The following is a 23081-nucleotide window of genomic DNA, read 5'->3' on the forward strand; positions in this document are numbered from 1 at the left end:
AAATTTTAAGCACATACATAGGTTTACAAATTCCTATTATGATAACTCCTAGCTCCCCTAATTAATCTGACTCCCAGTTATACCTCCATTAAGGCAGCAGTAAAACAAGGCTGATTTCAACAGACCCAGGCAAAGCACACAATAACCTGGACAGGGATATTCACAAATAGTTTTCTTAGCTTCGGTTCCTGTAGACAGCAGCTTGATGCGTAGAAGCTGGAGGCTTTTCACACTTGTCAGATCTTAGAATTCCTTCTCCTTGCGCATAACCTCAGCTCCTTTATACATGTTTCTCCCCTTTTAATATAAACCCCATTGTTCCAATATGTCTTTGCGACTTTACTTTTTCATAATATAAATCTTTCATAGTATTCATATTATCAGTAATCTTTGGGAAAAATAAACACACTGTTTGGCTTAGCCTCTGTTGGCTAGGTGTAACACCTTATCATCTCTTTGAAATACATGACTCGAGTTTATCGAAAAATGCAAATGTTCCTCACACCTCACATTCTAAAACTTCAGCCATGTTTACATATTTAGCATTTCAAACTTAACTTCTCTTTTGATAACTCAAAAGCTCCAGACTAGCTGTCTGCAATTCAGTTAAACCACTCCCCCCACACACCTACACACAGAGAAACTAATCCAAACCCCACTATTAACCTACTTTTACAATAAATCACAATAATATTATGAAAACTATTATATTTTCATAACAATAGTAATGCAAATTGGGGCAGCCATTTTTTTTGGCTGTGATTTCCAGTCATCCTTTTTAGCCTGTTGCTTAAAAAAGTCTGTCCTTAGAAGTTCAAGTCCAAGTTTCCAACCAGTGGATGAAAAATCACAATTTCAAATAGGTACATCTTCATGACAGTAAGCTATGCTTAATCTAAATTGAACCTCGTTTAGACCACACTTAAGAATATTATGTGTAGTTCTGGTTGCCACGTTATAAAAAGGATATAGAGACACTAGAGAGGTGCAGAGAAGATTTACAAGGATGATAGCAGAAACACGTAGATATGCATATCAGGTAAGGATTGACAGGCTAGGTCTCTCTTCTCTTGAAAATAGAAGGCTGATAGAGGTCTTTAAAATTATGAAATGTTTTGATAGAGTGGATAGAGAGAGAATGTTTCCTCTTGTGAGGAAGAGCATAACTAGAGATATAAAATAGTCACCAAGAAATCCAGTAGGGAATTCAGAAGAAGCTTCTTTACCCAAAGAAGGTGGAACTTGTCACCAAAGAGAGTGCTTAAAGCAAATAGTATAGATGCATCTAAGGGCAAGCTAGACAAGTTTAGCCTGTTATAGATCTTTGAAAGCCAGGCGTGTAAAAGCTATCTGGCTACAGCACTAATGCATACAGATCAGAAAGGCCGGCATTTGATACCAAGTCCATGATGAGCTAACTGACCTGAACTTGGATGGCAGTGGGGACATTACAACTGACCTCAGCATTCATGGGTTGGAGAATGCAACTTTCCTGCCTCATCATCAAGAGATCCCTGCTGGAAAGTGTCCACTCTGAACACACTGAACAAACGAAATAGGCTCAGTGTGGTCTCTTCTTTCTTTTCTGACCTTAGTCAAATAGCTGGCTTGTTTTTGTTGACAGGGCTGTCTCATGAATCATGACACCTTAGGCAACATTCAAAATTCTATTAATGCTAGCTCTTCTATGTTCAGGTGGTATGGACTGAATTGTCTGTTAATGTCTTTAACACTGGTCAATCTTCATGGATATCAAAAATTAGGTTAGTTTTGCATTGTTTTGTGCAAAACAGCAAGGAAAAAAATCAAATAGCACAGTATCTGTAGAGTCATCCAGTGCCCCAAAAAGAGAAATTTCTTGTTCAGCTATATTAGTGAAGATATTGATGGTAAAAAAAAGTCAGTGTATGCACAGAAATCAAAATCATTTTAAAAGAAAAAAAAAATGAATGGCACTCTGTACAGAGGCTTGTCACTCGGCCAATAACCTAAAACCTCCCGAGTGTTCTATTTGTGTTGTGATAATATGCAGAAAACAGTGGAAGTCATTCCGAGTGAAATGTGACTGGACTGTGGATTGTGTGGCTTCAGTCCATTGATTGAATGTGCACTGCTTGTTCTTTCAGGGCTCAATTATAACAAAACTGTGTCTGTGTCAAGCTGAAATCTATCTGCATAATATGAGATGAGAATAGATTGTGTTTATCCCATGAGTTTGAAATGTTTATTTCCCAGTCTAACAATGCAACTTCCTGAAGTGTCATGAAAAGTTTCAGTGGTCCAAAGTACATTTTGCTACTTTTCTAAAATTGAAATTCCTTGATGGCTAAATAATTAACATCTGATGTGCAAGTCAAATGTATTATACTGTTACCGTAGGGAGGCAATCTATAACATCAGATTTAATGCTATTAATTGTAAAGGGATACATGCAAGATCTGTTGTCCAAACAATTGATTAAGGCATATTCTGATAAATAGTGGAGCCAAAAATAGAAAAGCTTTCAAAAAAAGGAAGCAGAAGACTATTATATATGTTGCCCTAAAACGAAGCAAAGCACTATGGATATGAAAATCTGAAATACTGGGAACACTCAGCAGATTAGGCTGCATCTGTGGAAAGAGAAACAAGCAACTTTTGAACATTTGAAACATTGGAGGTGGCGGGAGTAATTTTAACCCCACAGGATGCCGAATGAGTCTGTGTGCCTCAGATTTTAGCAGTTATTTGGATTTGATGGTTTTAGACCAGGTTTCCACAGCTCAGGATACCCAGCAGCTAAAGGAAAGTGAGAACTACTGGCAGTGACAGGTAAGTTTCCAGCATTGTTTGTAGGCCAGGAGGAGCAGGAGTGCTCTCTCCTGCACCCTCCCACTCCAAACAAGCCCGACATTTTGCTCCACCCATCCCTGCGATTGAACAGCACCCCCACTACGTGATCTGATGTGTCACTTCCATGATTTTCCCCATGCCCCTCTCCCTGCCGATCTCCCCTTCCCTCTTCTCCAATTTTTGATTGCAGCCATGTACCATAGGCTTTCCTGCCTGGCAGCCAGCCAACTTGAATCTGGCTAGCTGCCCAGCAGGAAATGGAAGAAAAAAATTCAAATTAGGTTCTGCCATTAAATTCTGCAGTTCCTCCACCTTTCACCCCTTTCCTGGTTCCCCATAAATATTGAAGCTGTTAACTATGTTTCTCTCTCCATAGATCATGCCAGACATGTGTTTTCCAGCATTTTCTGTTTTTATTTATACATTTTTGTATGTCTTTTCTTGCACTTAGCCATATGTTAAAGCTGCCTTTTGGCAACCCATAACACTGTTTAATTATACAGTGTGATTTTGGGATTATGCATGGTTTTAATGTATTTGAATACTTCAGTACTTCTGTAAGGATATTGTAAACATGATTGTGTTAAATGAATCAATGCTCTTACTATTTCACAAATGTAATGTCCCCTTAATTTAGCTAATGTTTTCAGACACTCATGTTATTCTGTGCTGAATTGGTTAATCTCAGCTGGGGCAGTGATGGTGATGCTGCAGTTAGCTTCAGCACCGCAAGTTAAGGAAGAATAAATTAGCAAGACTCCAGATCCTACTTGCAGTGTTGAGAGTTCTCCTGAAAATGCATGTGTGAATGTTGGATAAACGCAAGTTTAAGCTCTGTTGTTGTCTGCTGTAACTCTGCCAGCGCATTAATAATGGTCTTTTGGACAAATTAACTGTACCTAGCAAGATTAAGCAACAAAATAGGTGAAAATAAAAATTGCAATATTCATTACTGGGAGTTGTTTTCCTAGTATTTATTTTAAAAGCTTTTATTTATGTCAACAATAGATCTGTCTTTTTGAAAACCTTACAGAACTTTTAAGCATTAAGGGCACTTTGGTTAAAAATGTCACTATTTGGTTAAAATATTTCTTCTTTGCTCTGACCTTTTTTTTCACTCTCTCCTTGCAGACGACATTTGACCAAACTGTCACTGATATTCAGTCACATGTTGGCAGAACTGAAAGCTATATTCCAAAATGGAGTGTTCCAGGGGGATACCTTCAGGATCACAAAAGCAGATGCAGCAGATTTCTGGAGGAAAGCATTTGGAGAAAAGTGAGTTCCTTAGCTTGCAATTATTTGGAATGGTTTTCAGCATGGTGATAAAATCCCGATTTTTCCCACTTCAAAAAAAATCACCCTTTGCTTTTGCTATAATCAACCTCCTGGTTTATGTGTATCAGTGTTTTAAGTTCTTGATGGGTGCAGCATCATGTGAATTCTGTACTTTGTATCCGCAGCAGGCAGGTTACTGCTGAACTTTGCAATGACCAAGCCATTGTTTCATGACAATGAGTCACTTTGTTTTTTTTTGTTTCCCTCTATCATTTTAAGACCCATTGCCCTTTGTGTTTTTGTTTGTCCTGTTCCACTCTCAGCTCTTTTTTCACAGAACAGTTTCAATCGTCTGCACCATAGTTTCTGCTCCCACCTCTACCCTTGACAACTTTGTTTCAACTCCAGGGATCTCTGTGGGAGCCCATTCCCCCGTGAGGCCCATTCACTGAATCCCACATTTTAAAAGGAAACTGCTTTGTACCATTGACAGGTGTCCTTTTCAAGTGCAGAACTGAGATTCCCTATGAGGAATCCCTGTTATTTAAAATGCCTCAATCAAACCTGATGGGAGTGGAATTTGAAGCATTCAGTTTTCTTCATCTCTCTCCCCTTCTGCTCTCACCTTCTACTGCTCATCCTATCCAATCTCTTTACCTTTTCCACTAAAGCTGAACAACCATACCTTCTCCTCCCTTCTTGCAGTCCTGTCAGTATTCCAAGAACAAATATATTTAAAAAAAAACTCTCTCCTAGTCTTTTTTTTATTACTGCCACTCACAAATTCCTTCTACAAACTCTTGCTTCAAATGTCAGTCCAGTTTCCCATCAGCTGACAATCCATACTTTGCTCTTCTGCTGCTTGTCGCTCACCATTCATGTAACTGTCCTGAGTGCAAATACATTCCCTTTTCCTGTTCTGTCCACCCTTTTCAGCTCTTACTCTAAACCCCAGTGCTCTCTATCTCTTCATAGTCAGTGTTCCCCCCCAAACACTCTGCTTCATTTTGTCCTTCTTCTCTCCCTGCAAAGCCCTACCACCTGTTGCTCAACCCAATCTGAATACCCAATTCACTCACAGTACTACCAGGCTCCAGCAGCTGCTACCATTGAGCCCAAATTACCTGTTGGTTCTATCAGAATCGCTCCCTAGTATGAATACCCAGACCCCTATTGTAGTCCTACCAAATCCAAAATTATTCTTTACAATGCCTTATAACAACAAAACCCAGGAATGTTCTCTTTTCTCCCCCAGCGACATTCAACTATTGCCAAAACCCTGCTACCTAATTAGAACTGTGAGCATCTTTCTACCACCCTCCTGTGTATCCTGGGTTTCAAAATTTCTATCTTAAAGGGAGTGGCTGTAATCATCTTTGTGAAAAGCTGCTGGACCATAATCCCTGAAGTTTGTGCTGACTTTCACCCTATTGGTTATAACTGTAATGCTCTGAATTATTATGCAAAATGCTGTGATTTAAAAAAAAAATTATTCTTTCACAGGATGTGTGCGCCTAGCATTTATTGCCCATCCCTTAGTGCCCTTCAGAAGGTGGTGGTGAGCCACTACCTTGAACTGCTGTGGTCCCTGTGGTGTAGGTACACCCACAGTGCTGTTAGGAAGGGAGTTCTGGGATTTTGACCCTGTGACAGTGAATGAACGGTGATATATTTCCATGTAAGAGTGGTGTGTGGTTTGGAGGGGAACCTGCTAGTAATGTTCATGTTAATGGCTAAAACTAATTTTCGAGCAACAATAAACAGGTAAGCAATCTAGCCAATACAAGCCCAGAAAATTAATATGTTGATAGGATTTTGATAAATTAATATCAAATGCATGCAACGCGGGTAGATCTTCAGGCTTTTGTAAGATTATCTTTGGAGCGTTTTGTTAATTATAGGGACATGGGACCCTTTGTGTCTAAGACGACTGATGTGGCCTTGATTTAACATCTCATCCAAAATAAAAATGAAACACCTAACCGTGCAGAACTCCTTGGCACTGTACTTAAGTATCAGTCTAGATTATGTGATCAAGTTCTTAAGTGGGACTTGAACCTATGACCTTCTGATTCAGAGGAATGAAGAACCAATAGATATCAGCTCTAGTAACTGACAAAAGCCATTGTTTCACACTAAAAGAAAACTGCCCACCAGCCTGATAGAAACAAGAAAATGTGATTACTGTACCTTACACATGAGTGTTTGTTTGGAAGCAGTTGTTAAACAGCTTGCACCAGCAGCTTCCTGGGTGTGGGAACACAGCATGCACTGATTCATCAGACCAGCTGCACTCCCACTCTCACCGTCCTTTCACAAAATATACTAATCTTTCTTTAGCAGTCCAGGGCTTAATTTGGAGCCCTTCATTTACGAAACAGAACCTTATAGTTGCAAACAATGACTATATTTGTTTATGAATCTGTAATAGTGAAGGGATGCCAAACAAAGAAGTATTAAAACATGCAAGTTGAAACACTGCTCTCCCCCAGGATTATAGAGATCTGTTTAGTATTTTAACTTTTCGGTGAATTTTTTTTATTTGTTCACTATTTTGTAACTGTTAAACTCATTTGACAAAAGAAATCCCTAAGTTTCCTGTACTAACTGGAATTGAGACCTATTCATTGTGGTTGAATACAGAGGACTGGTAACTATATTCCTGCAAGCTTTGGGGGTGCTTCAAAGCAATAGTGTAGTCTCAAAGGCAAATCCAGAGGTTACCTCTATATTACTACAAGGGGAGTTAGTCAGACTCCAAATAGAATGTACAGTTCCAAAGCCTCTAATCCAATTTAAAGAAGGATGGTGCTGACCATGATAGAATGGTGAGCAGACAAGAAGTGTTTCTTCAACTCTTGATATTTTCATTGAGAACTGTCGGCATGACATTAGTCGTCTCAATTTTTCTGCTCCTCTCACCCACTCTAACCTGTCTCTCTCTGAACTTGCCACACTCCGTTCTCTCAGGTCCAACCCTGACATTGTCATCAAACCTGCTGACAAGGGTGGTGCTGTTGTTGTCTGTCGCACTGACCTCTACCTCGCAGAGGCTGAGCGTCAACTCGCAGACACCTTTCTCCTACCTCTCCCTGGACCATGACCCCACCACTGAACATCAAGCCATTGTTTCCAGGACTGTTACTGACCTCATCTCCTCTGGAGATCTTCCTTCCACAGCTTCCAATCTCATAGTCTCCCAACCTCGGATGACCCGCTTCTACTTACTACCCAAAATCCACAAACAGGACTGTCCCGGCAGACCGATCGTGTCAGCCTGTTCCTGCCCCACTGAATTCATTTCTTGCTATCTTGACTCCATTCTCTCTCCCCTTGTCCAGTCCTTTCCCACCTACATCCGTGATTTTTCTGACACCCTACATCATATCAACAATTTCCAGTTCCCTGGCCCCAACCGCCTCCTCTTCACCATGGACGTCCAATCCCTCTACACCTCCATCCCCCACTGGGATGGTCTGATTGCTTTCAGCTTCTTCCTCGAACAGAGACCTGAACAATCCCCATCCACCACTACTCTCCTCCTTCTCGCTCAACTTGTTCTCACACTGAACAATTTCTCCTTCAACTGCTCTCACTTCCTCCAAATAAAAGGTGTGGCTATGGGTACCCGCATGGGCCCCAGTTATGTCTGTCTCTTTATGGGGTATGTGGCACATTCCTTGTTCCAGTCCTACTCAGGACCCCTCCCACAACTCTTTCTTCGATACATTGATGATTTCTTCGGTGCTGCTTCATGCCCTCGTCTGGATCTGGAAAAATGTATTAATTTTGCTTCCAATTTCCACCCCTCCATCATTTTCACATGGTCTATCTCTGACACTTCCCTTCCCTTCCTTGACCTCTCTGTCTCAATTTCTGGTGATAGACAGTCCACCAATATCCATTACAAGCCTACCGACTCCCACAGCTACCTCGACTACAGCTCCTCACACCCCGCTTCCTGTAAGGACTCCATTCCATTCTCTCAGTTCCTTCGCCTCCGTCGCATCTGTTCTGATGATGCCACTTTCAAAAACGGTTCCTCTGACATGTCTTCCTTCTTCCTTAACCAAGGTTTTCCAGCCACGGTGGTTGACAGGGCCCTCAACCGTGAACGGCCCATCTCCCGCGCATCCGCCCTCACACCTTCCTCTCCCTCCCAGATACATGTTAGGGTTCCTCTTGTCCTCACTTATCACCCCACCAGCCTCCGTATTCAAAGGATCATCCTCCGCCATTTCCGCCAACTCCAGCATGATGCCACTACCAAACACATCCCCCCCCCCCCCCACCCCACCCCGGCGGCATTCCGCAGGGATCGTTCCCTCCGTGACACCCTGGTCCACTACTCCATCACCCGTACACCTCAACCCCCTCCCACGGCACCTTTCCATGCAACCGGAGAAGGTGCAACACCTGCCCCTTTACTTCCCCTCTCCTCACCGTCCAAGGGCCCAAACACTCCTTTCAAGTGAAGCAGCATTTCACTTGCACTTCCCTCAATTTAGTCTATTGCATTCGTTGCTCCCAATGCGGTTTCCTCTACATTGGAGAGACCAAACGCAGACTAGGTGACCGCTTTGCGGAACACCTTTGGTCTGTCCAGACCAGACCCAGACCTCCCTGTTGCTTGCCATTTCAACACTCCACCCTGCTCTCACGTGCACATGTCTGTCCTTGGTCTGCTGCATTGCTGCAGTGATGCTCAATGCAAACTGGAGGAATAGCACCTCATCTTCTGACTAGGCACTTTATAGCCTTCCGGAGTGAATATTGAGTTCAACAGTTTTAGATCATGAGCTCTCTCCTCCATCCCCACCCCCTTTCCGATCCCCCCCCCCTTTTTTCCAATAATTTATCTAGATTTTTTTTCCCACCTATTTCCATTATTTTTAAATGTATTTCCATCCATTGTTTTATCTCTACCTTTTAGCCTATTTCAATTCCTTCACCCCATCCCCACTAGGGCTATCTATACCTTGCTTGTCCTGCTTTCTAGCCTTAATTAGCACATTCCTTAGATAATTTCACCACCTTGAACACCTCTTTGTCCTTTTGTCTATGACATCTTTTGGCTATCTCCACCTATCACTGGTCCGCTATCCAGCTCTACTTGTCCCACCCCCCCCTTAAACCAGCTTATATTTCACCTCTCTTCTATTTTTACTTAGTTCTGTTGAAGAGTCATATGGACTCGAAATGTTAACTGTGTTCCTTTCTGCAGATGCTGCCAGACCTGCTTAGTTTTTCCAGGTATTTTAATTTTTTTTTGTTTTGGATTTCCAGCATCCGCAGTTTTTTGCTTTTATATAAGAAGTATTTTGGTATTGGCTGGAATGAAAAGCTAAGAAAATTAAGCTTGTTCCTCTTTTACACAGGAGCGATGCTTAAAGGTAATCTAATTTTTTTCAACATTTATAATGGTTAGTCATTTGGTAGTGCAAAACTTAAGTATTGCTAAAAAAAAGACATGTTTGAGCTTTGTGTCTTGCACTCCTCAGAATACTTTGCAAGAATACCAATATAAAGGGAAAACAACAATTTCTACTGTATGTGGAGAAAGTGCTGATTGGTTGGCAAGTGGCGTTGCCATGGAGAACGCAGCACTGATGGTGACTGACAGTTAACTGCGAAGTATTATTTGAAATTTAAACCAGGGAGCTTGACCCTGATTGGTCAAGGCATTGCCCTGAGGAATGAGTCAGCAAATGGCTGTCACTTATTTTGTTTAGCTGAAACGGGTGCAGTGTGTGTACATGTTCTTTTTTCTGCAAAGAACAGGGCCCTGTGTATTAATATATGTAGATTCCAGTTCACGCAAATGTGCAACACTGCCAGCTGACTGGCAATCTTAAATTGGTTGTCAGCGTAATTTTCAGTACACTGAGGATTATTTAGCAAATGTTGTCCAATCACAGAATCCGATCTAATGTTGGACACTCTTTTGAGTTTTGCAAGCACGGGCTGGCAGGGCTCTTTCTGCTGTCAGTCTGGACGCAATGTTAGAGTACCTATTTTTTGAAGTTGATAACTACAGTCATACAAATGGCAGATAATCCAATGCGTGGGAATGTGTGGTCATGGCAAATAACTATTTTAGCTATATGCTTAATAGTAATTATCAAGATTATTGTCTTAATTATATATACTGTAGACATATCTGATCATAAGCTAAAAATAGAGCACTAAAATATGTGACAGCAGACCTACTTTCAGTGTTTCATTGTCAGTTCCTAAATAATCATGTTGTAAACCATATTAAAAAAACCAGAGGGTAGGCTCTGGGACTTGTCATATGTATGATAATTATCTTCAACCAATATCTGGTCGTTATCACATTGCTGTTTTGGGAGCTTGCTGTGTGCAAATTGGTTGTGACACTCCCACATTACAACAGTGACTATACTTCAGATAGTATTTTATTGGCTGTAAAGTGCTTTGGGACACCTTGAGGTCTTGAAAGGCACTGTATAAAGGCAAGTTTTTTTATATTTCTAAAAAGGGTCAAAATAACCCAATAAAACACCAGCAGCAAAATGGAAAGTATGCCATGATATTGGGGCAACATAGCGACGGATGTAAGAGTCGACCTTTGTTTGGATACAAACTGAGTTTATTGATTGGAATGCAACTGACCACACCTCTCCGCCTGCATTATGTTGAAAGGGTGTTATTAAAATTGATGAGGCAGGAGTACTTTTCTGTACAGCTGAATTTTCTGGAATCTTGTATGCCACTTTGTCTTTCCTTATTGATGCTGCTTAATGTCAGGGCATCCAAATTAAAATTGAACATTTGAAGACCTATTTTGCTGTATACAGGACCCATAGTAACATCTTGACATCAACAAGTGCAACTTCGGTTCAAAACAGCAGATTTGCTGAGTCTTGTCTGGTTGCTGTAACTGCAGTGCTATTTATAATTACTCCACTTGGGGATATCATACCAGTCCAATTATTACAGAAATGTTTGTTGTTTGGTTTAGGATTTTTCCAGTGTCATTGATGGCATATGGCTGGCTCTATTTAATATTCAGCATTTTTTGCTTTGCCCATATATGGAATTTAACTTGTCCATTTCACTCATACGTCATGGGCTAAGGAATGTGGTCAGATTATGGTGTGCTGCTATCAACAGTTGGTTAACAGTCATGATTTTTTTTTTAGCTGACCTGGGTTGGTGATCCCCAAAAACTCATCACCATTCACCATTTACGTTGATACGTGTTAAAACTCGGAACTCTTCACGTTTCTACATAGACACACAAAAAATGTGGGTCTGATTCTGGACTGGAGTTAACTGAACCAGTGTGAGCAGTGTTAATATGGGAGTTTGATGCCCAGATGCTGTTTTCCCAAATATGAACCAGGAAAATGAAAATATAAACAAAACCCCATAAGAGTCTCTAAACCAATCTTTTGAGAAATACAATCAGCTAGAGGTTCTCTTTGTCTGAACTTGAACATCCTCTCCACCTAGTGAGCTTGGGTTGGCAACAGGGTAGGCATTTGATAGCACTGTGAGATTCTCTTGCTCTAGCTAGGCCCAATACCTTCATTAGCTAGGTTTGTCAGGAATTGAGTGGGAGGAACCTTTGGCCCAAGTGATCGGCCCATCTGTTGCTCACCCTTCTCTGATCAATCAACTTTATTATAGATTTTCAAAAAAACATTAACCATAAGACTAATTTTGCTATTATCACTAATCCCTATTTTTTTTTCTGACCTTCAGGTTGCTAGCCCTGGTTTGCTTTATTATGCAGCCCAGTTCAGTTTTTCATCTTTCCTTATAGGACATGTTATTCACTGTAGAAAGCTATCAGCAAGTTAGTGTATTGACTTTCGATGCGGCTGTGTTGTTTGCTGCCACAGACTGACTGAGCTCATGACTGTTCCATGATAAGATCAGTGAACAGTGGCAAATACTATACGGATATGAAATGTGTGTATAGATTGGGCATGGGTAGCCAAAATTTTAAAAGTACACCTGTTTTTGAGATTTTTTTAAAATAACACTTGGCTGTCAGTTAAAGTCTGTGTCACAGATGCAATTAAATTGACATCTGGCACAGACACTTATTTGAACCATTGAAAGCTTAAATGATTTTGTTTTTTTTCTCAGCTGCTGGAGGTGTTGTAGTTCTGAATTGCCTTGCGCCATGTGGTTTAATCTAGGCTGCTGTTTCTGCAAGTTGAAACATACAGCTAATTGCACAGCTTCTATCTTCAAGCTGTAGCTGTTGATATTTCTTGTGCATGTCAGTGCTGACCTGTAATATACAATAATGTCAACTCCAGCTAGCAAATTGCTATAGATAAATCTGCTTTTTCCATTGAGTTTTTATTGGAAATGACCTTTTCTCCATTGATTCTTCTACCCTCGCCTGTCCTCCACCACTAACACATTGGTTCCGTGAGTGTTGGTTGCCTCTGGTACTGGTCAGCTGCACAATGTGTGTCAACATGCTTTTTGACTGTGGAGGACATCACAGTCAACCCAGGTCCTGATACACCTGAGGTCCAGGCATTTCTAGCAGAAATCATTAGATATCGGCCATAACTAGAAACCAGTACCAATTTTTCTCCTTGGGTACTGAGGGTCAGTCTAGTATGTTGTAATTGCTATTCCATCAGAGATGAGCTATATTGGTAGTGCGTGGGGCCTATCCTATAAGCTGCATCTAAGCAATGCTTTGGAGTTCCAGGATACTTTGCAGCAAGTTAGCAGCATATGGAGTCATTTTAGGTGGCAATAATTTCTTTGCACAGCGAGTTATAAATTTCAGTCATGCATTTACAGAGAATGACAATAGGCAAGTCAGGTATTTCCTCAGAGGGAGGAAGGGAAAAATATAACTCGATGATGCACAGGCATGCTTATGAAGAGTGTTTTTTTATTGATCTAGGAACTGAGGATGGTTTGTACAATGTGGGGCAAGTTGGTGTGGAGAACATTTGCTTTCCACAAGTTTCTTTCCTTTCCCATCTTCCCTTTTCTGTTTCCTTGTGCTTTTTATAGCTGTTAGTAGCAAGTACACACACAATTTTGTGGGTTGACCATGCCAGTGGTCCTCCAACGGTAGGGTCATTTATACTGTGCAGTTTGACAGTAGAACCGTGTGCCCACTGTCTGCTGTACTACTGTGCAAAATAACAAACACCATTTTATAGCTTGCCACTTAACAGTAAAATGGACTGACTGGTGCTGTTAGAAGACAGTCAATTATGACTCTTGGAAACATTGTATCTTGTAAATTAAGACAGAATTGTGATTAGAGAGGCGTTTTGCTAGGGTAGAACCTGCTGCTTTCTGTACCATTGTAATTTGAATGACAACTGATCTATGTCTTCTCCCTATGTCAGGACGATCGTTCACTGGAAAGTTTTTCGACAAGCCTTACATGATGTTCACCCAATCACCTCTGGTCTGGAGGCCATGGCCTTGAAATCCACTATCGATTTGACATGTAATGACTTCATCTCTGTCTTTGAATTTGACATTTTTACTCGACTTTTTCAGGTAAGTACATCAGCACATGATCATAAGTATGAGAGGACTACTCATCTGATGACCTAGTCACATAGAGCAATGTAACACAAAATAATTTCAAGCAGAAAATGGCAGGTTTAATTATTGAGATAGGAATTAGAATGCTGCATTTAGCCCCAGCACTTTTGGGCTAATGCTCCTGAATGTTATTCAGTGACCTTTGTAGGAAATATGTTTGTATCTGTTGAATCTGATTTTGTGATGCTTTCATAGTAGGATGGCTTGTCGCCACTCACCTTATGTGTTCAGACATGAAGAATGGACACTTGGGTAGGTTACCCATAGAACTGCACCTCAACTAGATTTAATACTTGCCAAGGCATGGGGATGGGGTGGGGTGTTGGAGGAAGGTGTTTGTGGGGGTGGCGGTTGGGAAATAGAGAATAGAGGAACTGTTACCTTTAATTAGGTAAAATTAATGATTTATTCAATATCAAAATGTGGGAGTTGAGTGAACAGAAAAGTCCTAAAAATTGATTACTTCTCTAGGTGATTAACCATTTTACAAGAATTAAGGAATGGAATTATGTAATGTGAAATGCTTTTCCTTAAGGATGTTTATTTCAATTTATCTCTGGTTTCAAATATATGCAGATCATTTCTTCAGCAGGCTGTTGTGCATGTCTAGTGAAAACTAAAATAAAGTCAGTATGTGCCTTCCACCTTATTTAATCTCACCATACCGGTATATCTCTCTACTCCTTTCTTTCTCAGTATGTGCCTTCAATTATGATTAAGTTTTGTACATCTGCAGGCTATGGAGGTTTTTGCTAAAGAATCGTAAACTGTTTTTCTATTATAAGCTTAAGGGTTGGTACTCTTGTATTGAGAGTGTCTAATTTCATTAACAGCATGGGGTGCTCAGATAATTGTTCACACTGTCAGCACAAAAATAGACTCATATTTAAAAATTTAATGTTGAGAGAAGTGGCAGATAATAGAGATTCACAGACTTTTTGTGTAATGTTGTTGAAGTGTAAAAAAATTATGAGGATGATACCAGAATTGAGAGGGTGCAACAATCAATAAAAACTAAATAAGCTGAAGATTCTTGCTCCAGAAAAGACTGAGGCTGCCCTGATAGAGGTGCTTAAAATTATGAAAGGGTGTGATAAGGTAGATGTTTAGAAGGTGTTTACATTTGTGGCGAGTCCAAAACAAAGCACCATAAATATAAGATGCTTGCTAATTAACCTAATAAGCAAGTTCAGGAAATTTTTTTTTACCCAGAGAGTGGTGAGAATTTGGAACTTGCTATCACAAGAAGTGGTTGAGGCATATGATATAGATGTTAAGGGGAAGCTAGATAAGTGCAAAAAAGAGAAAGTAGTAGAAAGATATACTGATAGGGTGAGATGAAATAAGGTGGAAGGAGACTTTAAGTGGAGCATAAGTGTTGACATGGAACAGTTGGGCCGAGTTGACGATTCCTGCGTTGTAAAATTCTATGCAAGTTTATCCTCTGAACCTTCATGTATTTGTGGCAATCCGTACCTCACTCCAAGACATCCATTATTCTACATGTTAACTACCCATACCATTTTATCTTGTTCAAAGTATGAATATGTAATTCTTTTTAGGATTGACTATCTGTCATTATTTTGTTTTTATGTTTTTTCATTGTGTCTAGTGCTTCTGTGTCTAAACTGACACTTGTGATATTACTCAAACATTTTCTTCTCCTACTAGCGCCCTTCCCTGCCCCACCATTAGAAATTTAAAAATTGTTGAACCCTTTTGTTGCATTTAGATAGAGCTTTTTGGCTGCTGTGGGCACATCTGGACTTTTCAGGGTTTATTTAATCATCCCCATGTGAGTGAACAGTTGCACTAAGATTAGGCATGTAATTCTGTTTGGCAGACAAGGATTGTCAGTTCCTCGACTACACTGGCCACATCTGTCTTTCTGATAACTGGACCTGTGCCTGTTGTTGCAAAAGTTGCAAACTGCCACTGGTCTGGTTTTATTTTTTTGTTTCTCAATAGACTTGATCCTACTACAGCTTCCATTATTGATTTTCCAATGATGTGCTCTTCTGTTTTATCCATTGTAGTTCAAATCAGGAAAGCTGCAAGCCACTTGTGTTTGTTCAGATTTTACTTTTTTGGTCCTGCTGTTGCATGGAAGCACTCAGAATTGTGTTTATTTTATTTAGAATGGGAGGAAACTAATACAGGCTATCTGCTGGCCTGTAGGCAATATTTGTCGTGAATTAAGGAGTCTTAGCCATTGTATTGTATCCACGTGGCTGCAGAAAACTGCAAGAAAAATAGAGAAAGTAACTTAGCGTTGCAAAGGTATTAAGAGCAATCTTGTACAGTCAAATGAAATTGTTTATTTAAACAATTTGTCATTAGGACAAAAGTGGACATTGGTGCTACCTGTTACTTGTAAGTCTCACATTTCGGAAGGAGGCTGACCTGTAGACACCACAATTGTGTTCCACTCACCTTCGAATGGGCCAGATTTCTCAGACTGAGTTGGTTGCAATGGACTGGCTTTCCAGACTTGCCCATTTTCATGACAGTACATGGAAACAAGGGAGATCAATTGAAACAGTAGTATTCTGTTGTTAATATTTTTCAAGATCAGTAATTAGCTATAGTTCATGAGAGACTATAGGTGTCTCTGTCTGTTAGAGTGGCTATGTGGCTTGAGGGGCACCATTCAGTATCAATCATGAGGCAAGGCAAAGAGGCAGGCCTCCTTGAACTACCAGAACTAGCAAAGGGAGTAAACTAGCACCATCGGCATCAAGATATTTTTTTAAATGGTTTTTCAAAAATGTCTCATATTGGCTACTCTACAAATACTCCATTCTGGCCAAGGTGTTCTGCTTCTGCATGTGAGCCTGCAATGTTTTACTCCAAATAAAGTGAATGGGTGGAAGATATGGCTTTCTGAGCGTAGACATGGAAAACACTGGGCTCTGTGTTTCTTCCCCACTCTTCATTAAAAATAATATGAGTAACTAGGCAAAAAAGCTTCAGTTAGAATTCAGGTAGCTGAAGGGAAGGGTGTTTGGATTATAGTTGAAGTAATATTCATGTAAAATAAGAATTTTAAAAGCCTTTAAAGTAGGAACCTTTGTTTTAGATAGAGGTCATCAGAAATCCCAATAACCATGTGCATTTAGTGAGGCCACTTGTATATTTCGAGGTGAGGTGGAGAAGATTAGCAAGGGGTGTTTACTGCCTTTGAGCCACATGTTGTCGTGACTGTTGTCGCTGGCGCATCACACAGCCTGCATTCATTCCTCATTTAATTCTGATACACACGTCACAGTATTTGATTTTGAGGGTTTAAAATCATATTGTAATATTGGTAGCAGTTAATGTATTTGTATGAAATTTGCTTATCTGATAGTTTAATAAATGTTGCTCAACATCTTAATGAAATGTTGCAATGTGTCAAAGCATTATCTACATTCTCTTGTTAGATGACATAAAATGAGTTAAGAAAGTCTTGAGGTCTCGAAATTTTAACATGCTTTTGTAGAATTATGGAATCATGAAATACCTTTTGTATTGCAAAACAGAAACAGGCCATTTGGCCCATGATGTCTCCACAGTCACCACCTAGTTGAATTTGACAATCTCTTCTTTACTCATAGTGTCCATTAATATTTCTCAATTTCAAGCAGCTAGTAGTAAAGCAATAGATTTTATCAGTCCAAATACAGGTCATTAAGTGCATCAAGTTAGTGCTGGTGTTTCATCTATGGGAAAGCACACTTATGTAATAAGAAGCAAAAATCTACTGCTCATTCTCAAAACTCTTTGTACCATCAGTGGTAGCATTTTGTTCAGTGCCCAAATTCTTGTTCTCTGGTACTCTTCCCAAGATCCCTTTGGTTCACTGCCTTCCTTCCTGTTTTAAATCCCTTCTCCAATGTGTGCAGCACTAGCAAGACCAAATTTTATACACATCTCCAGTTGTCCAGATGCTTTGTAGCATTACAATCTACAATATGGTGTAGACTAGTGTAGGTCAGCAGGAAAGAATAAATTGTTCCAGTTATATATTTATGAAAAGCTGGCAGCTTTCACGGCATTTTATTTCTTGGCACTAGTCCCACAACTTGCCATGGTGGGATTTTAAATTCTCAGCTCACAAGTTTCCAATATCACACGCAATCAGTACATTATTGTGTTTCGGTTTTCAAAAGCCTCCTTTAAAATCCTTCATAGGGAACTGTGTTGCACAGTAATATAGACATAGGTCCTTCACCTCTGAGACCTGGACTTAATTCTGGAATGTGATCTTTTCTGTTGCTACCTGTAAGGGATCAATGTAGAACAAGTTTTGGGCAGTTTTGTATGAGAATGTACAAAAGAGACCAGATGAGCAATTAATGTAACTTCCAACATTCCCCTCAGACTGTGTGAAACGTTGATGTCTCGCTTGACCAAAAGTTGAATTAAATCCATACTATCATCGATCTTGTTTCTGTCTTTATCATAAAATCATAAGGAATTGGAACAGGAGTAGGCCATTTGGCCCCTAGAATTTGCCTCGCATTTCAATAAGGTTGTGGCTGATCTGATTGTGGCCTGATCATGAGTGGTCTTGGTGGGGTGGATATGGAGAGGATGTTTCTTCTTGTGGGAGGGTCTAGAACTAGGGGCCACTGTTTCAAACTAAGGCGTTCGCCCATTTAAAACACAGATGTGTGGCAAAATTTTCTTCACTCAGAGGGTCGTGAGTCTTTGGAACTCTCTTCCTGAAAAGGTGGTGGAAGCAGAGTCTTTGAATATTTTTAAGACAGAGGTGGATAGATTCTTGGTAAACAAGGGGGTGATAGATTATTGGGATGCAGATTTCAGGTTACTCTCAGATCAGCCATGATTTTATTAAATGGCGGAGCAGGCTCGAGGGGCTGAATGGCCTACTCCTGCTCCTTGTTTGTATGTTCACTTTCTTGCTGGTCCCCTCCATAACCTTGACTCCCTTGTAGATCAAAAATCTGTAACTTGGCCTTGAATATTTTCATTGACCCAACTTCCACTGCTCCCTGTGAAAGAGAAATCCAAAGATTAATGGCCCTCTGAAAGAAGTTTCATCTCATCTGTCTTAAGTGGGAACCCCTTATTTTGAAACTGTGCCCCTAGCTCTAGATTCCCCCATGAGGGAAAACATCCTCTCAGTATCCACCTCGTCAAGCCCCTTCAAAATCTTACATGTTGCAATAAGATCACCTCTCAGTCTTCTAAATTCGATTGAGTATAGACCCAATCTGTTCAACCTTTGCATATAGCAAAACCTCTTCATCCCAGGAATCAGCCTAGTGAGTTACCTGAACTGCTTCCTATGCAAGTGCATCCCTCCTTAAGTAAACACACTAAAACTGTACACAGTACTCAAGGTGTGATTTCACCAATGCTCTGTACCGTTACAGCAAGACTTCCCTACTTTTATGCTCCATCCCCTTTGCAAAATCGGCCAACATTCCATTAGACTTCCTAATTACTTGCTTCACCTGCATGCTAAATTTTTATGATTCATGTATGAGGAAACCTATCTTCTGCCATTACCTCATCCCTACGGCTGCTGAAGCCTTTACCCTTGCTTTTGCCATCAAAACTTGATATTTTACCCAAAATCCTCATTTCCTCCTCTTCCTCCCTCTTGAATGCTATATCATTAAACAAAAATCAGTAACTTGTTTCCTGTCCCATTTGCCCATCACCCCAGTCTTCACTGTTCTGCCCTTTCCCCCATAGCTTTAGGTTTTAAAATCCTCATCCTGCACAGCTTTGACTCACTTTTGCAGCTCCCTGCATTTTTGCATCCCTTCCTGCACATTTTGGTGTTCAAACTTTGGCTTTCTATGCACTCTCCTCCTTCTCCCTTTGGCCAGCCAGTGGTAGCAAAATTTTGGGTTGTGTGGTGGTATTGTAGGTGGCGACGTGGTGATATTAGTAATCCAGAGACCCAGGGTAGTGCTCTGGGGGTTCAAAACCCACCAGGGCAGATAGTAAAATTTGAATTCAGTAAAAAACCTGGAATTAAAAGTCTAATGATGACCATGAAACCATTATCGATTGTTGTAAAAACCCATCTGGTCCACTAATGTCCTTTAGGGAAAGAAATCTGCTGTCCTTACCTGGTCTGGCCTACATGTGACTCCAGACCTACAGCAATGTTTTTGACTCTTAAATGCCCTCTGAAATGGCCTAGCTTAGTTCTCAAGGGCAATTAGGGATGGGCAATAAATGCTGGCCTAGCTAGTGATGGCTCCATCCCATGAACGTATGAAAAAAAGCTCCCTCCCTAAACTTCTTGAGCTCTCTGGCACTTTATTTCTGGACTCAACATTGAGTTCGGTAATTTTGGATTGTAATCTCTGTCTCCATTTTGTTTGCTTTTTATTTACAACTTTCAGTTTACTCTTGTTTTTCCTCTTCTTGCTTTCAAACGGCAGACTCTGTGTCTCCATAGTTGCTGCCTGACTTGATGAGTATTTCCAGAATTTTTTGTCTTTATTTCAGATTTCCACCATCCACAGTATTTTGCTTTTGTCTCTTCACCTCTCCTGCACCTTTAAAGGCTGATATAATCCCATCCTCTAGGCCACTTCTCCTTATTCTCACTCTATAGGCATGGATATGTTCCTCTTTTATTTTTGCCCGTGCTGCCTCGAGACGTTTTTCTACATCTAAAGGCATTGCGTATGTGCGAATTGTAATATTTATACTTCCTCACGTTTTAGGATCTCAAATCAGTGCGACTAAAGCAGCCGGTAATGGTACCTGAAACCTAGTTTGAAGAGTTAGCAAATATGAAGAATATATACTGGTTACTGTGAAGTTTGTTTATTTTGATTTTACTTCCATTTGAAAGATTGAAATCTGTAGTTATATTAATTATTTGCCTGAAAGATTGTAATCTGAAAGCAGTAGTTACTAATTTCCTTTGATTCTCAGTTGTTGCCCTGAAGAATTTTCTTCTCCACTTTTCCTGGTGTTCCCAATTCCCTGTAAGGAAAGAACCCAAATCATAGAATATGAAACTGTCCTATTATGACTAGGGCCTTAAAAATACCTTTTCTCCTACTTCTGTTGTACAATCATACATATGAACACATGAAGTAGGAGCAGAAGTAGGCCACAGTGTTTCCCACGAATGAGCCACAATCAGGAAGAGATTCACTCTTTACAGAAAATTAAGTGATCAGGGTCTAATAAATTTACCCAAATGCAGTAAATATTCTACTAGCCTTCACAAAAACTTTGAAATATCAAACATGACCAGAGGCATATAGATTAAATAACTGCAACAGGATATAAAATCATCAAAATGATGTAGTAATTACAGTACAATAATCAAGCATCTGCCTAATTAGGTGTTCATTAGAGAATAATGCTCCCTTATCTAAAGATTGCTCCCATAGTAATTAAACAAAAGTATTCTGTTTGAACTCAAAAACATTAAGAAACTGCATTCTCCTCTAGTGCTTTGCTTAGTTGGTGAGCTTTCCCCTGCAAAGCACTCTTCAGGTGGACTGAAAGATGATAATCTCCAGTAACCAAATTCTTGTAAACTATTTTTCCTTTGAAGTTAGGGCTAACAATCAAATTTGACCAAGTCAAAATTAATTCTGATTAAGGTGTGCAGATGGGAGGACTGAATTAACCTGTTAATGAACCTGATGATAACCTGATGGCTTTTCATAATGCTTAATCATGTTCCGCTTAAGATTTGTGAGGGAAGATGTGGTAAATTAAAGGGAGAGGATAGAACAAGAGAGCACGGTAGCAAAAAGGGTAATAATCAGAGCATGGCAGGAAGGGACAGAGCATACAAACTAAGGAGCGTGCCAGCAGATAAGGCTAGAGTTTACAGAAATGGTAAGACAGAACTAGAACAGAGCTAGACAGAATGATGGGGAAGCCCAGCACATCAGCGCAAAAGAAAAAGCTGAAGCATTTGCAACAATCTTCAGGCAGAAGTGCCAAGTGGATGATCCATCTTTGACTCCTGTGGAGGTCCCAGGCATCACAGTTGCCAGTCTTCAGCCAGTTTGATTCATTCCACGTGATGTCAAGAAACAGTTGAAGGCACTGGATACTGCGAAGGCTATGGGCCCTGAAAACATTCTGGCAATAGTACTGAAGACTTGTGCTCAAGAACTTACTGTGTCCCTAGCCAAGCTTTTCCAGTACAGGTACAATACTGACATCAACCCGGAATTGTGGAAAATTGGCCGGGTATGTCCTGTCCTCAAAACACAAGACAAATCCAACCTGGTCAATTACTGCCCCATCAGTCTACTCTTGATCATGAGCAAAGTGAGGGAAGGGGTCGTGGACAGTGCTTTTGGCACTTAAGCAGCACTTAATCAGCAATAACCTCAGTTTGGGTTTTGCCAGGGATACTCAGCTCCTGCCTTCATTACAGCCTTAGCATGGACTAAAGAGTTAAACCCAAGAGGCAAGGTGGGATTGCCTGCCCTTGACATCAAGACAACATTTAATCAAGTGTGGCATCAAGGAGCCTGAGCAAACTGGAGTCAGTGGGAATAAAGTGGAAAATTCTCCATAATTTGGAGCCATATCCAGCACAAAGGAAGATAGTTGCGGCTTTTGGAGGTCAGCCCTTCCACATGACTGCAGGAGTTCCTCAGGGTAGTGTCCGAGGCCCAATCTTCAGGTGCTTCACCAATGACCATCCTTCCATCACATGGTAGAAGTGGGGAGGTTTGCTGATGACTACACAATGTTCAGCAGCATTTGCAACTCCTCAGATATTGAAGCAGTGCATGTCCATACGCAGCAAAGACCTGGACAACATTCAAGGTTAAGCTGATAAGTGGCAAGTAACATTCGCGCCACACAACTGTTAGGCAATGACGATCTCCAACAAGAGAGAATCCAACCATTTCCCCATGACATTCAATGGCATTACCTTTGCTGAATCCCTCCAAATCAACATCCTGGGGGTTACCATTGAACAGAAACTGAACTGGGCCAGCCATGTAAATACTGTGGCTATAAGAGCAGGTCAGAGGCTGGAGACTCTGCAGCAAGTAACTCACCACCTGACTCATCAAAGCCTGTCCACCATCTACAAGGTGCAAGTCAGGGGTGTGATGGAATACTCTCCACTTGCCTGGATGAGTGTACCTCCAACAACACTCAAGAAGCTTGACACCATCCAGGACAAAGCAGCCCGCTTGACTGGCACCCCGTCCATCACCTTGTATACCCACTCCATCCAGCATTGACACACAGTAGCAGCATTGTGTGCCATCTACAAGATGCATTGCTGGAACTCACAAAGGCTCCTTTGACAGCACCTTCCAAACCCGTGACCTCTACCACCTAGAAGGGCAAGGGCAGTAGATTCATGTGAGCACCACCACCTGGAAGTTCCCCTCCAAGCCACACACCATCCTGACTTTCTTTTACTGTTGTGGGGT

The 23081-nt window shown here is 40.7% G+C and overlaps 1 protein-coding gene across 1 annotated transcript in view; it reads left to right on the plus strand.

Moving 5' to 3' along the window:
* The window catches only part of cbl (Cbl proto-oncogene, E3 ubiquitin protein ligase), a 215100-nt gene that overhangs the window by 103930 nt on the left and 88089 nt on the right, over nt 1–23081 (plus strand). The window contains exons 3-4 of the mRNA XM_041174435.1: nt 3964–4110; nt 13473–13629. Coding sequence (XP_041030369.1) covers nt 3964–4110; nt 13473–13629 — 304 coding nt within the window. The remainder of the gene's footprint in view (nt 1–3963; nt 4111–13472; nt 13630–23081) is intronic.

The sequence above is a fragment of the Carcharodon carcharias genome, chromosome 25 (assembly GCF_017639515.1).
Source record: "Carcharodon carcharias isolate sCarCar2 chromosome 25, sCarCar2.pri, whole genome shotgun sequence".
NCBI classification, from domain to species: Eukaryota; Metazoa; Chordata; class Chondrichthyes; order Lamniformes; family Lamnidae; genus Carcharodon; species Carcharodon carcharias.